Source organism: Microcaecilia unicolor, chromosome 6 (genome assembly GCF_901765095.1).
Source record: "Microcaecilia unicolor chromosome 6, aMicUni1.1, whole genome shotgun sequence".
Taxonomy (NCBI): domain Eukaryota; kingdom Metazoa; phylum Chordata; class Amphibia; order Gymnophiona; family Siphonopidae; genus Microcaecilia; species Microcaecilia unicolor.
In genome coordinates this window covers 38,756,749-38,769,716 of record NC_044036.1, presented here as the reverse complement: position 1 = coordinate 38,769,716, position 12,968 = coordinate 38,756,749, and the positions used below count along the sequence as shown (strand labels likewise).

Genomic DNA, 12,968 nt, shown 5'->3' with positions numbered 1-12,968 from the left:
ATGATAGAAGTGTATAAAATAATGAGTGGAATGGATCGGGTGGATGTGAAGCGACTGTTCACGCTATCCAAAAATACTAGGACTAGAGGGCATGAGTTGAAGCTACAGTGTGGTAAATTTAAAACGAATCGGAGAAAATTTTTCTTCACCCAACGTGTAATTAGACTCTGGAATTCGTTGCCGGAGAACGTGGTACGGGCGGTTAGCTTGACGGAGTTTAAAAAGGGGTTAGATAGATTCCTAAAGGACAAGTCCATAGACCGCTATTAAATGGACTTGGAAAAATTCCGCATTTTTAGGTATAACTTGTCTGGAATGTTTTTACGTTTGGGGAGCGTGCCAGGTGCCCTTGACCTGGATTGGCCACTGTCGGTGACAGGATAATGGGCTAGATGGACCTTTGGTCTTTCCCAGTATGGCACTACTTATGTACTTATGTACTAGTTTATTAATATTTAGCAAATACCACTACCTTGAAGCTCACAGCAATGAACATAAAAGCAATAAAATGAAACATCGGCCATATATCATAGTCCATATACATACAATGACATAACCAATTCCTACTCTACTAATCTACCCACACCCATCACGCAGCACAATCACACCTCTCCAAACTTCACCCCCCCTCCCCAGCCATAAGGAGACAGCTATTATATGCTTCCGAAAACAGAGATCTCAGATCCTAGGACAGGGGATTCATAGAAAAGGGGTCATAAGGGAGGACAGCATAAAATTCAGCAGCATCCGTAGGGGAGGGAATAAAGTTTTCTCCCCTTGCTCAGTACAACACATGGTGACCCCACTGTACAACATGCACATCGAATCTCAGCAAGGCAACTCTGCAACTGAAGTATGGTTGGAAGAAAAGGAAGAACATATACTAGCTACACGTCGCACAGGATAAAAAGGTGCCCATCTGTAGCTTATGCATTAGGGCTAGAGATAACAGTAGTGATGGTACAGACACACTGCAGATGAAGCTATCAACCCCGTTGCAGATAAAGGCCATGGTAGACTTGTTCATGGACTCACTGCAGCAGAAGATACATGGATTAACTAAAATTAAAGGCCCTGTTTACTAAGGTGTGCTAGCGTTTTTAGCGCGTGTTAAACAGTAACACCACCCATATATATTCCCTATGGGTGTCTCTAGCATTAGCGTGCACTGATTTTTAGCATGCGCTAAAAATGCTAGTGCCTATAGCACAGCTTACTAAACAGGGCCCTAAGTGGACTCCTGCACATAAAGAGGAAATAATGTACTGTTGCCTTTTGTGCTACAAATTCTATCAAGAGGGGTACCAAGAGAGTTTGTCAGAAAAAAAACTGCCTATGTTTACTCATCTCGTGACTGGCTGCAAAATTCTGAAAGGCAGAAAATTTCTATACAGAAAGGTACAGTAAGGTGGCACATCTCATTTATTAGAAACTTTGCAAACGTTACAACATTGATGAACCAGAAAAGTACTGGGATCATGACCCTAAAAGAATTATGGAGAATGAAGATGTTATGAACACCTGGGACATCCCCATTGTGACTGATAAAAAAAGCTGGTTGCAAGGAAAGCAGACTCAGTGAAAAGAGAAAAACATTACGACACCATTGATCATAGAGGTTTTAGTCCCAAGAGATTAATCTAGGAATTGTGTGGAGACAGATAAAATTCTCAAGTATCAAGAAATGTAGTCCAAGACCAAGAAAATGTGGCAGACAGATGCATAAATATTTCTCATCACTTTGGGTGCCACAGGCTCGATTAAAGGGAAGTTTCAAGAACACTTTGATAAGTTGCTCCTAAATATTACAACTTATGAACTCCTGAAGGCAGTTCTCTTGGGCACGATGCAAAATCTACAGTGAGCATTAGTAATACGTTTGTGAATTTAAGATCATACTCCGCATATCTTGATTTAGATTCACTACTGTCACTATATATGCAAAAACCCCATTTGGAGACATTACCCCTCAGAAAGTACTATCATGGATCATTCACAGACAAATGGAATCCTTAGAAGGAATGAACAATCTATTTTCTTGGGAAGCATGGAGATTCATGTATATAATTTACAACATAATTCTGCAGGTAAGTTTGGGCTTCTTCCCTTAAGGCCTTAAAAACCTATAAACCTGACAAGATCCCAGAGTTGTGCATCTGAAGATCTCCCCAGAAATGAAAGGAAAATCAGAATACAATATGGGCATTAATGCCAATTAAACTATGTAAACAAATGTTACCAGTATTGCTATTTCCACTATAATACAGCAGTGTTACACAGATACATGTCATAGAAGTAATTAAACAGTCCAATAATTAGTTTCAAAAATGCCAGGATGCTATTACAACACAGTAAGAATATACTCACATGAAAGGACTGATGCTTTTATTTTAAATAAGGAAATGAACTCTTGGACTAGCTTAGTCACAGTCTGAAGAGAATTCATTCTACATTTTTAACAAACTTCCATTTGCAAAAGAATGCCGGAAGCTAGAGGGCTTGTTGATTTATCGTGTGCACCAAGAGAATAATTTTGTTGTCCTTGTCAGGCTTTCATAAAATCATGCTCATATCTTGTGTGGGTGGTATAAAAGGATTTCTAAATAAAAATAATAATTTTCTTGCTTTCAAGCCTGTATAATTCACCTCAGTGAGCACTCGTTTCTGTGGTGAAGTCTCAAGCCAGTGAATCTCAATCAATACCCGCTATCTCACTCTCACAGCCATGTCTGTCATTTATCAGCATACCTGCAGGATAATGCTCCCATAAGCATTCTTCAGCAGATTAACAACTTCAGCATGAGAAAGACCATCTAGAGGTTGTCTGTTAATACTGACAATCCGATCACCAACCTAAGGCAGAAAAAAGCAACAGAAAAATCACTGGCATTACACAAAATGTAATTCTTAGATTGTTTAAAAGATCAGCAGTTGCAGTCATGCTTTTTGTGACAAGCCTGAATTTCAGCTGATTAATTTTTCTGGCAGATGCCACTTTTAAAATGGACTAACCCTTGCCTTATGGGTTAGTTATGCACTATGAGATCATGCTGAAAGTTCAAATTCTAGCTGTAAGGTGACCATCTGAAAATATCTGACCAAATTTTAGGCATCTCAACAAACAACCTTGTTTTCATTATAAAGTATATAAACTTCCACTGAAAATATTTATTAAGCTGCATTAACTAACACATTTAATTTAAAGGGTATAGGTAGTAAATAGGCCCCATTTGAACAACGGGGCTTGCGTTACTTAACATGCATTTTTAACCAGTTAACAGAGTTTAGTAAACAGAACTTTGTATTTGGAACCCACAGCATGCATGTGATACTGATAACAACTGCAAGTTTCAGGCTGCTAGCTTCTGTGTATCGCTTGGGAGAAATTAGTAATACCAGCAAAAAGTTATTTTAGACAACTGGCCTGACAGAGCTGCCTTCTTCAAATGCCACCAAGTATGCACAGGTTGTACGAAGCAGTACTACTAGCCCAATTTTTAAAAACCATCCCTATGGGCATGTTCAGGTTGGGGGAGGAGGGGAATATAAGCATACTTATGATCAAGTATATGCATGCCATTTAGAAGGCAATTCCTCAACAGGTCACCTAGATTGAGAAGGCAAGGTGGAGCCTACTTGTAGCCTACAGTGGGGGAAATAAGTATTTGATCCCTTGCTGATTTTGTAAGTTTGCCCACTGACAAAGACATGAGCAGCCCATAATTGAAGGGTAGATTATTGGTAACAGTGAAAGATAGCACATCACAAATTAAATCCGGAAAATCACATTGTGGAAAGTATATGAATTTATTTGCATTCTGCAGAGGGAAATAAGTATTTGATCCCCCACCAACCAGTAAGAGATCTGGCCCCTACAGACCAGGTAGATGCTCCAAATCAACTCGTTACCTGCATGACAGACAGCTGTCGGCAATGGTCACCTGTATGAAAGACACCTGTCCACAGACTCAGTGAATCAGTCAGACTCTAACCTCTACAAAATGGCCAAGAGCAAGGAGCTGTCTAAGGATGTCAGGGACAAGATCATACACCTGCACAAGGCTGGAATGGGCTACAAAACCATCAGTAAGACGCTGGGCGAGAAGGAGACAACTGTTGGTGCCATAGTAAGAAAATGGAAGAAGTACAAAATGACTGTCAATCGACAAAGATCTGGGGCTCCACGCAAAATCTCACCTCGTGGGGTATCCTTGATCATGAGGAAGGTTAGAAATCAGCCTACAACTACAAGGGGGGAACTTGTCAATGATCTCAAGGCAGCTGGGACCACTGTCACCACGAAAACCATTGGTAACACATTACGACATAACGGATTGCAATCCTGCAGTGCCCGCAAGGTCCCCCTGCTCCGGAAGGCACATGTGACGGCCCGTCTGAAGTTTGCCAGTGAACACCTGGATGATGCCGAGAGTGATTGGGAGAAGGTGCTGTGGTCAGATGAGACAAAAATTGAGCTCTTTGGCATGAACTCAACTCGCCGTGTTTGGAGGAAGAGAAATGCTGCCTATGACCCAAAGAACACCGTCCCCACTGTCAAGCATGGAGGTGGAAATGTTATGTTTTGGGGGTGTTTCTCTGCTAAGGGCACAGGACTACTTCACCGCATCAATGGGAGAATGGATGGGGCCATGTACCGTACAATTCTGAGTGACAACCTCCTTCCCTCCGCCAGGGCCTTAAAAATGGGTCGTGGCTGGGTCTTCCAGCACGACAATGACCCAAAACATACAGCCAAGGCAACAAAGGAGTGGCTCAGGAAGAAGCACATTAGGGTCATGGAGTGGCCTAGCCAGTCACCAGACCTTAATCCCATTGAAAACTTATGGAGGGAGCTGAAGCTGCGAGTTGCCAAGCGACAGCCCAGAACTCTTAATGATTTAGAGATGATCTGCAAAGAGGAGTGGACCAAAATTCCTCCTGACATGTGTGCAAACCTCATCATCAACTACAGAAGACGTCTGACCGCTGTGCTTGCCAACAAGGGTTTTGCCACCAAGTATTAGGTCTTGTTTGCCAGAGGGATTAAATACTTATTTCCCTCTGCAGAATGCAAATAAATTCATATACTTTCCACAATGTGATTTTCCGGATTTAATTTATGATGTGCTATCTCTCACTGTTACCAATAACCTACCCTTCAATTATGGGCTGCTCATGTCTTTGTCAGTGGGCAAACTTACAAAATCAGCAAGGGATCAAATACTTATTTCCCCCACTGTATTTTATAAAGGCACAAAGGTGTTAATGCGTCATTATACAATCCTGCAGAAATCACATCTAAACTGAAGCCACAAATGTTTATACCTGCTTGGAAGCAGGGGTAAATAAATGTTCATGCAAAAACTGTGCTCTTGCCCAAACTGTACCCCAGAGCACACCTACACAGATGACATACATGTGCACAATTGTTGTTAGAGAACTACCCTCCTAGAGGGCAATTCTATAACAGGGCACCTGATTGGCACATATTCTACAAAGGAAAGTTGGCATCACAGATTACTCATTAATAATGTGATGACATCTCTTGATCTGGCTTAATCACATTTTGAGCTTTATGTATATCTAAGAATTACAGATTTAACTGAGATGACCAGAGTATGGTCATTTTAATTACATTTTTATTGCCTTCTTTGGTTGCCCTTGCTGTATTCCTGTCTGCACATACGTACTTGTACATATATGATAGTATTCTAGATATTTCCATGTGTAATTGATACATAAATGCTAGCATCTATTTCATAGAATTACCCTCTTAATGTGTGTAGCTTGCATTTCCTAGGTTTCAGTCAGAAACAACTTGGGTAGCTTCTATGAAAATTGGCAGAGAGCACACATCTTAAAAGAACCCCTGTAGTTTCCAACCCTGAAAACTGCCAGGTAAACAAATAAAGGGCCTATATTTGTTGTTATGTAATTACTGAGATGATGCTACTGCTCAGTTTCCAACTGCTTTAACAGAATTGTGGTGCTGGTACACCAATCCTTACCATTGGAACCTCTGACAGACACCAAACTGATGCCCAGAGTTTTGCAAATTTAGCCCTTAGGTTACGCACACTGAATCATCATAATTAGGGCTTCTTCTTTTAGGGGTTCACCAACTGCAAATTTAGGTATTTATTTTCCAGTTAATTAGGGGTTCGTTCAGAGTATTAAATCTGCATTTATCAGTGGTTTCTCAGCACATATACTATTTCTGACTATCTTTTCCAGCTGAATCAAATATATACAGCTATGGAGTCATCAGCATAGAAGAGACAAAAACAGAGTGAAGGATCCAAAGTAAACAAAATGGGGTAGGGGGAGGAGACTGCTAAGGAAAAAGATCTTTTTCCGATGTTTTACCTGATAAACACCCGTTTTATTTTGCATCAGGATGTTTTATTGGGGTTTATTGGTTAAATCATAAGTACATAAGTATTGCCATACTGGGAAAGACCAAAGGTCCATCGAGCCCAGCATCCTGTTTCCAACAGTGGCCAATCCAGGTCACAAATACCCGGCAAGATCCCAAAAATGTACAAAACATTTTATACTGCTTATCCCATCCTAAATTGGATGTCCTTATCACAAGTTATATTTACTTGTGTCTACTCTTTGTGTATTTAAGTTATTCTCTAAACCTGACTGGACTGGAATGGGGAACTCTGACAAAAAGCATGAATGTGGAATGAGGAACTAAAGAGTGGACTCACTAGGCTGACTAAGATACAGTTGCAAGCCTTCTTTTCCTAAAACCAGAACATACTGTAGGACAAAGGAAGCGATATGGGACAAATATCTAAAAAGGATGCAACAAATCCAAGAAACATAAAAAGTAAATATTCTGAGCAAAGCAGCTAGTATTTTTGCTTTGCAACGCTCAATATTAATGTTTATTAAAGAAGAAATTGAAGCAAGATGACTATGGGGCTCAATTTTGGAAACAGAAAAGTGCCATAAACATCATTTAGACGATTTGCTTACTAAACTGTTCAAATCACTATTTTTGAAAGCTATTTTGCAGACGTTTATCTACACATTTCGTCTGCATCCAAATAACAAGGGAGCATGTTGGGGGGGGGGGGGGGGGGGGGGAATTAGGGCGTCCCTAACACTTGGACATTTTTCTGCCATAATGGTAAAAAACAAATGTCCAGGACTAAAACTAAGAAGTTTTCAGCTAGACCTGTTTTAATAATGACTAAGCCACAAAAAAGTACTCTAAATGACCACTGTAGGAATAAAGGAATGACCCCCCCCCCCCTTATTCCCCCAGTGGTCACTGACCCCCTCCCACTCCCCCAAAATGTGAAAGAAATAGTACATACCAGCCTCTATGACAGCCTCAAATGTTATGGCCAATCCTATCAGAGCAGCAAGTGAGTTGCCTAGTGGTCAGTGCAGTGCACTGTGAAGAAAGGGACCCAGGCCCTTTTATAAAATTACTCTCAAAACATTGAATAAGCCCTTGACAATTCAACCAAAAAGAACAAAATCAAAACACAACATGTACATGGACAATTTCTCTTTTGGAAATAAATACTGCAAGTAAAAATCAGCATCTTTAATATTGCCAGTAGAAGTTACTCAAGTAAATAAAGTGTGTCACGCTTTGCAGGCCATTAAGTGATTGGGGCTTTTAGAATTCTGTTTGCTTCCAAACCCCCCATACGGAGGTCCCAACAATTCCAGTTTTGATTTGACTTACAAAAACAAGAATACATCTGCATTTCAGGATATTTCTATATCTTTTATTAATTTATTTTTGTTCCTAAAAACCTTAACGTAACTGAGCTTTGAACTATGATTGTCTCTCAGATCTGATCCTTTTCATTCTCCAGAAACCAAATACAAAAAGCCTCCAGGTCTTAGCTGAAGGAGGAAATATGTTCAGCTACCTGCTCAGCTGTAGATTTAGTTTTCCCTTTGACTTACTTTCAGCTTGTTTGTGCGTGCTGCTACTCCGCTAGCTTGGATCATGGCAATGAAGATTGGGATGTCGCCCAGTGGGCTCCCTTTTCCTCCAGCTATGCTGATACCAAGAGCATCTTTAGGTCCCTGGAAGGAGAACATTGTGATGGTTAATAAGATATTCTTATACATCAACAGAAAAGGCAGTCAAAAATACAATTCCCCTCTCTATGAGCCTTTGAAAACAAGTTACCTACCTCGTTCATACCTGCTGCACAAGTTACACTGATTTACCCATGTAAAATACATGTGCACGTTTATACCACTTAGTATGCACAATTTTCCGTTATTTTATGTGCATATTTCAAAATGTACGTGCACATATGCTAGCATCTCCGCTCAGGTTACATATACCCTGGGAAATGTTATAAAAGGCTATTACAGCACATAAAACACTGTTTTACCCATGAAAATTCTTTTTAAAAGTACCCCCGAGTGAATTCAAAACCTGCTTTCCAAAATCTGTTTATAGTTCAATTTATCATTCTTGGCTGTTCCAGAATGTAAGGTTCTCACCCGTATTATTTCCACATTTCTAGGGCCCATATCCGCTCCTGTTAATAATGAAGAAATGAAGCATTATTAGGTTATAAGACATTGCATTTCCCCTACTAACTCTGAAACAATGAAAAGGCTGTCTTCACCCCTTATTTGCCCATCAGTTTTCCATCTTGAAACCAGCTGTTATTGGATCATGGAAACTTCAATTCCAACTACTCAGGCATTTTCCCTTATTTTAAACCTTTCCCATGATACCCAGCCATACCACACCTCTTTCTGAAATCCAACATATGTGTACAATTGTGAATCACCAACTGCAATAATTTAGGGTCCTGTTTACTAAGCTGAGCTAGAGATGCATTAGAGTTTTTAGCGTGCGCTAACCATGTAGATGCCCATAATATTCCTACGGGCGTCTACACGGTTATCTTGCGATAATTTTTAGCATATGCTAAAAATGCTAGCCCATCTTAGTAAACAGAGCCCTTAGTGGCTTATGTAAAACAAAAATAGGAAAACAATTTTATTTAAGTTGTGTAAATAATTGCAATTTGCCTTGAGCTTGGATTTTGAAAAGGCAAGTCCTAAATCTAAAATCCAAATCCAACCACTGATGTTTACCTATACTTTCACTAGAGATAGATGTACCAACGTGACCTTTAGCCTATAAGAATGCTCTATCTCTGCATTGAGCTTTAAAGAGCTTTCATAATTGAGATACCAGCTGGTACTAGGGATGTGCATTTGTTAGCACATTCTCAGTTCATTAATAAGACTTAACAAATTTAGTGCAATCTGAGTTGATTTTAGCACAGGTTAATCTATGAATTAATGTGTGTTAAATAATTAGTGCAGGTTAAATATTTCTAGCACATGTTATTAAAATGAATGTTTGCAATAAACTAAAGAAACTCCCAAAAATCGGGGGAAAGCCCTAATGAACTGAAAATGTTGCCCTGTGCATATCCCTAGCAGGTACTATACAGAGTTCATAAAGAAGGGACAATGTGTTACCTGAATTCCTCTGAGAGGTGTCCGCAGACTTTTTAGTATTGACTAAACTCTGTAAACTAGTAATGACAGGTCCAAATGAAGGATGAAGAGTATTGTTTGCGCTCTGCTGACTCATCTGATATTGAAAAATAAGAAACACTTTAAAGACAGAAAAGGAATATCATGTTCTACAATGGGATGCCAAAGACATACTGTTACATTCTGAATAGCTGTGCACTATCATTTCTTTATTTTTGTCTCTCTCTATTTTATGTCAGCTTTTGAAAATTCTTGGCCTCTCTCTGGCTTGGATCCAGGCCCTGAACCTGAGCTATCAGCAGAGAGCCTCCCTTGTTGGCCTTTGTGTTGGAGATTTAGAACCTGTACAATATGAGGGACAAAGGTTAATATCTTGCCATCTAATCGTTTTATGGACACAATGATGTTACAACTAGGAAAAGAGCAAGAATATTATATCTCCTACTAAAAAAATAAGGTCTGAAAAAAATGGTATGTAACCAAAATAGTTAAAATTAATTAGTGCTTGAATCAAGAGACATAATTGTTGCAAGAAGACAAAAACACCTTGTTTGACATAGGTGTATGACATGCCAAACTCTGGCAAAACTCTGAAAAGCCTGCATTGGCGTTGCTGTTTTCTTATCCTTCCCTTACTTTTGTGCCTCTGCAGTTTCCTCCTGCTCCTTGTTACTTCTAGCTCAAGTGGAACTAGGACTGCGATTTGGTACTATAATCCTTCATTCACAACTTCCCAGGGATTGCTCACCAACATACACACACACACGATTTTATATCTGCCTTAGCATATCTAGTCTTACTGTCACTCTGACAATCCTGGGCTGGGGGCCATGTACCAGTGCTTCTTCTAGAATCCTGCAATCTGGTCACTAGGTGTCACCTTCAGCAATATCTCTATCTCCAGCTCACCCAGGGTATAGAAGGCCCGCTACAGGGATTAAACAGGAGACCTTCGCTGGAGATCCAAGATGGCGACGGTCTGACTTAGCGCTACAGACGCGCTTTACGCTGTGTTCGAGCAGATCTGAAGAGAGTTACCTTACCCGTCGATGCGATGGGCAAGCGACGTGGGAAAGTCAGGGATTTTCCCTCAGACCCTGGCACAAAGCCCCCACTCTCCCAGCTGACGCTTGAGCACTTCGGAATAGCGTCCGGGACTCCATCGACTTCTACTCCAGTTGCTGATGCCAGCGTCTTGGCGCTGACCGACAGTGTCGACGGGGCTTCCTTAAGCCCTGTTTTTCGTGCAGCGCCCCCTCAACCAGGAAGTGAGTGCTTCCAGTCGAGTCCTGCAGCGTCCGCCCGAAGAGGTGAAGGGAGCGAGCAGGGAGGGAACCCGATGGCAGCAGAGAGGTCATCTCCTGAACAACCGATTACTCCAGAGCAGAAAGCTGTGACTGTTGTGGATTCTGCAACAGTGAGTACCCTGGAACAAGTTGTTCAAGCATCTCCCCTGGTATTTAATGTAGGGCAGTTTGAAAAACCTGCTGTAGTGACCTTAGTCACTTTGGGATCTGAACTCCACAACCCTCTTGACTTTACAGTCTGTTATTTCAAAGAATAATGAAACTATTAAAGTTTTGGCAGAGTCCACTCTCAAACAATTTCAAATTAATGAGATTCATGTAACTGAAGTAAAAAGTCTCTCAAAATGTTGAAAAAATGGAACTTGTGGATCAAACATTAATTAAAGAAAGGAACTTTGCTTCTAGACGCATGGAATACCTGGAAAATCAATCCAAAAGACTTAACCTGCGAATGATTAATTTTCCGAAATCACCTATTTTTTCTCCTGTACAGATGGTTAAGAAATATCTTGTTGATATTCTGGGAATGCCCGAAAACTCATTGCCACCAATTACAAGGGCATATTATATTCAAACTACTGGGCAAGTCCCAGGAAACTTAGACCCTCAGAATGCAATGAACCTAACGGCTTTTCTGGAATCTTCTTTGGAGGTGGTCACTCAAAGGACTACTTTGTTGGTGACTTTTGCACTAGAGTTGGATAGAGATGCAGTACTCAGGCTTTCCTTAAAGCACTTGAATTCTTTATTTTTGGGTTCAAAAATAAGAGTTTTCCCAGATTTGTCCAGAGAAACTCAAAAACGTCGTAAGCTATTTCTTGCTTTGCGCCCTAGGGCAATTGCCCTGGGGCAAATTTCCTTTTGAAATTTCCATGTGTGTGTAGAATTCTACTTCACACTAAACAATATCAATTTTTTGAACCAAATCAGTTGGATATTTTTTTGAAAAGTAAAGAGAGTATCATTGTGAAAGTTTAGATTCTAATGAACACTGTATAGCACTTAGGAGTGAATCTATGGGGCCTAGCGCGGTCTTTGGTTTAATTGGAATGTTTGAAGCTTGATTGATAGCTTGATAATAATTTTTTCCTATGATTCTTGGATTATTTCTTATATTTTTGTGGACGATAGAAGTAATTGTTAATTTCCTTTTTATTAATTATCTGTAGACAGATTACAAATTGTGTAGTATTATTCTGTTTTGAATATTATGTACCTCAAAATGCCTATAAATAAAATATATATAAAAAAAATAAACAGGAGACCTTCGGCATGACAGTACACACAGATGGCAATTCTGTGGACACCTCCTTTCAGGCACACTGCTGTAGTGCAGGAAGAGTCTGGATCTGGATGCATAGATTCCATTATAGAATATTCGCTTAAATCGGCATTGGCCCGCTTGCAGTTACGCCAGCCATAGACTTGGTCTAACTGCGGACATGTAAATATGGCAGTGGCGCAGTAAGTGGGAGACACACCCATGTTCTGCCCATGCTCCTCCCACATGTATGCCCCCTTTGCAGTTACACTCTATAGCATTTACATGTGTCCTTATAGAACAGTGCTTAAGTGCATAGCTGCCATTTTCCCCTGCATTTACACATGCAAGGGAGCTGAAGCAAATGTTAAAGCGCTGAAATAGGTCAATCTCTTGGCTAGACGGCTTTCTCGAGAAGTCTTTTTGCAACAATTCACTCACTCTCTTTTTTAAAAACTTTGAAAATAACATTTTCTAAAATAGTAATAATCAATCAACAAAATTCACAACAATGCATGCAAAAGACATTCTATTATCCATACATCAAGCACACATCAACGAGGACAGAGAGGATAAATATAAAACCAATATGGAAAAAGAAAAGAAGGGGAATCCTCTCAACATATAGCCTGCATAACCAATGGCACATTTATTCTCTTATCCCTTACCGCCATCTCCTATCCAAAGCAGACTTATAGCTTCTAATCAAACTGAGCAGGATTAAGAAACATAATTAGAATCTTGGCACTTAAAGTATTTAGAAGGGGACTTCAATAAAAAGTATCTTCCCATGTCAACGCTCTGCTCCTGGAATGAAGAAACATCTTTCTTCACAAATGTGTGGTCCATTGCCAAATCAGGAGAAATACTTAAAGCATCTACTCACAAAAATT

The 12,968-nt window shown here is 40.1% G+C and overlaps 1 protein-coding gene across 2 annotated transcripts in view; it reads right to left on the bottom strand.

The window, feature by feature from the left end:
- The window catches only part of PATJ (PATJ crumbs cell polarity complex component), a 429,677-nt gene that overhangs the window by 35,626 nt on the left and 381,083 nt on the right, over positions 1-12,968 (bottom strand). For both annotated transcript variants that reach the window (XM_030205409.1, XM_030205410.1), the window contains exons 39-42: positions 9,490-9,604; positions 8,491-8,528; positions 7,939-8,061; positions 2,749-2,853 (exon numbers count right to left, since the gene is read on the bottom strand). In XM_030205409.1, the coding sequence (XP_030061269.1) occupies positions 2,749-2,853; positions 7,939-8,061; positions 8,491-8,528; positions 9,490-9,604 (381 nt within the window). The remainder of the gene's footprint in view (positions 1-2,748; positions 2,854-7,938; positions 8,062-8,490; positions 8,529-9,489; positions 9,605-12,968) is intronic.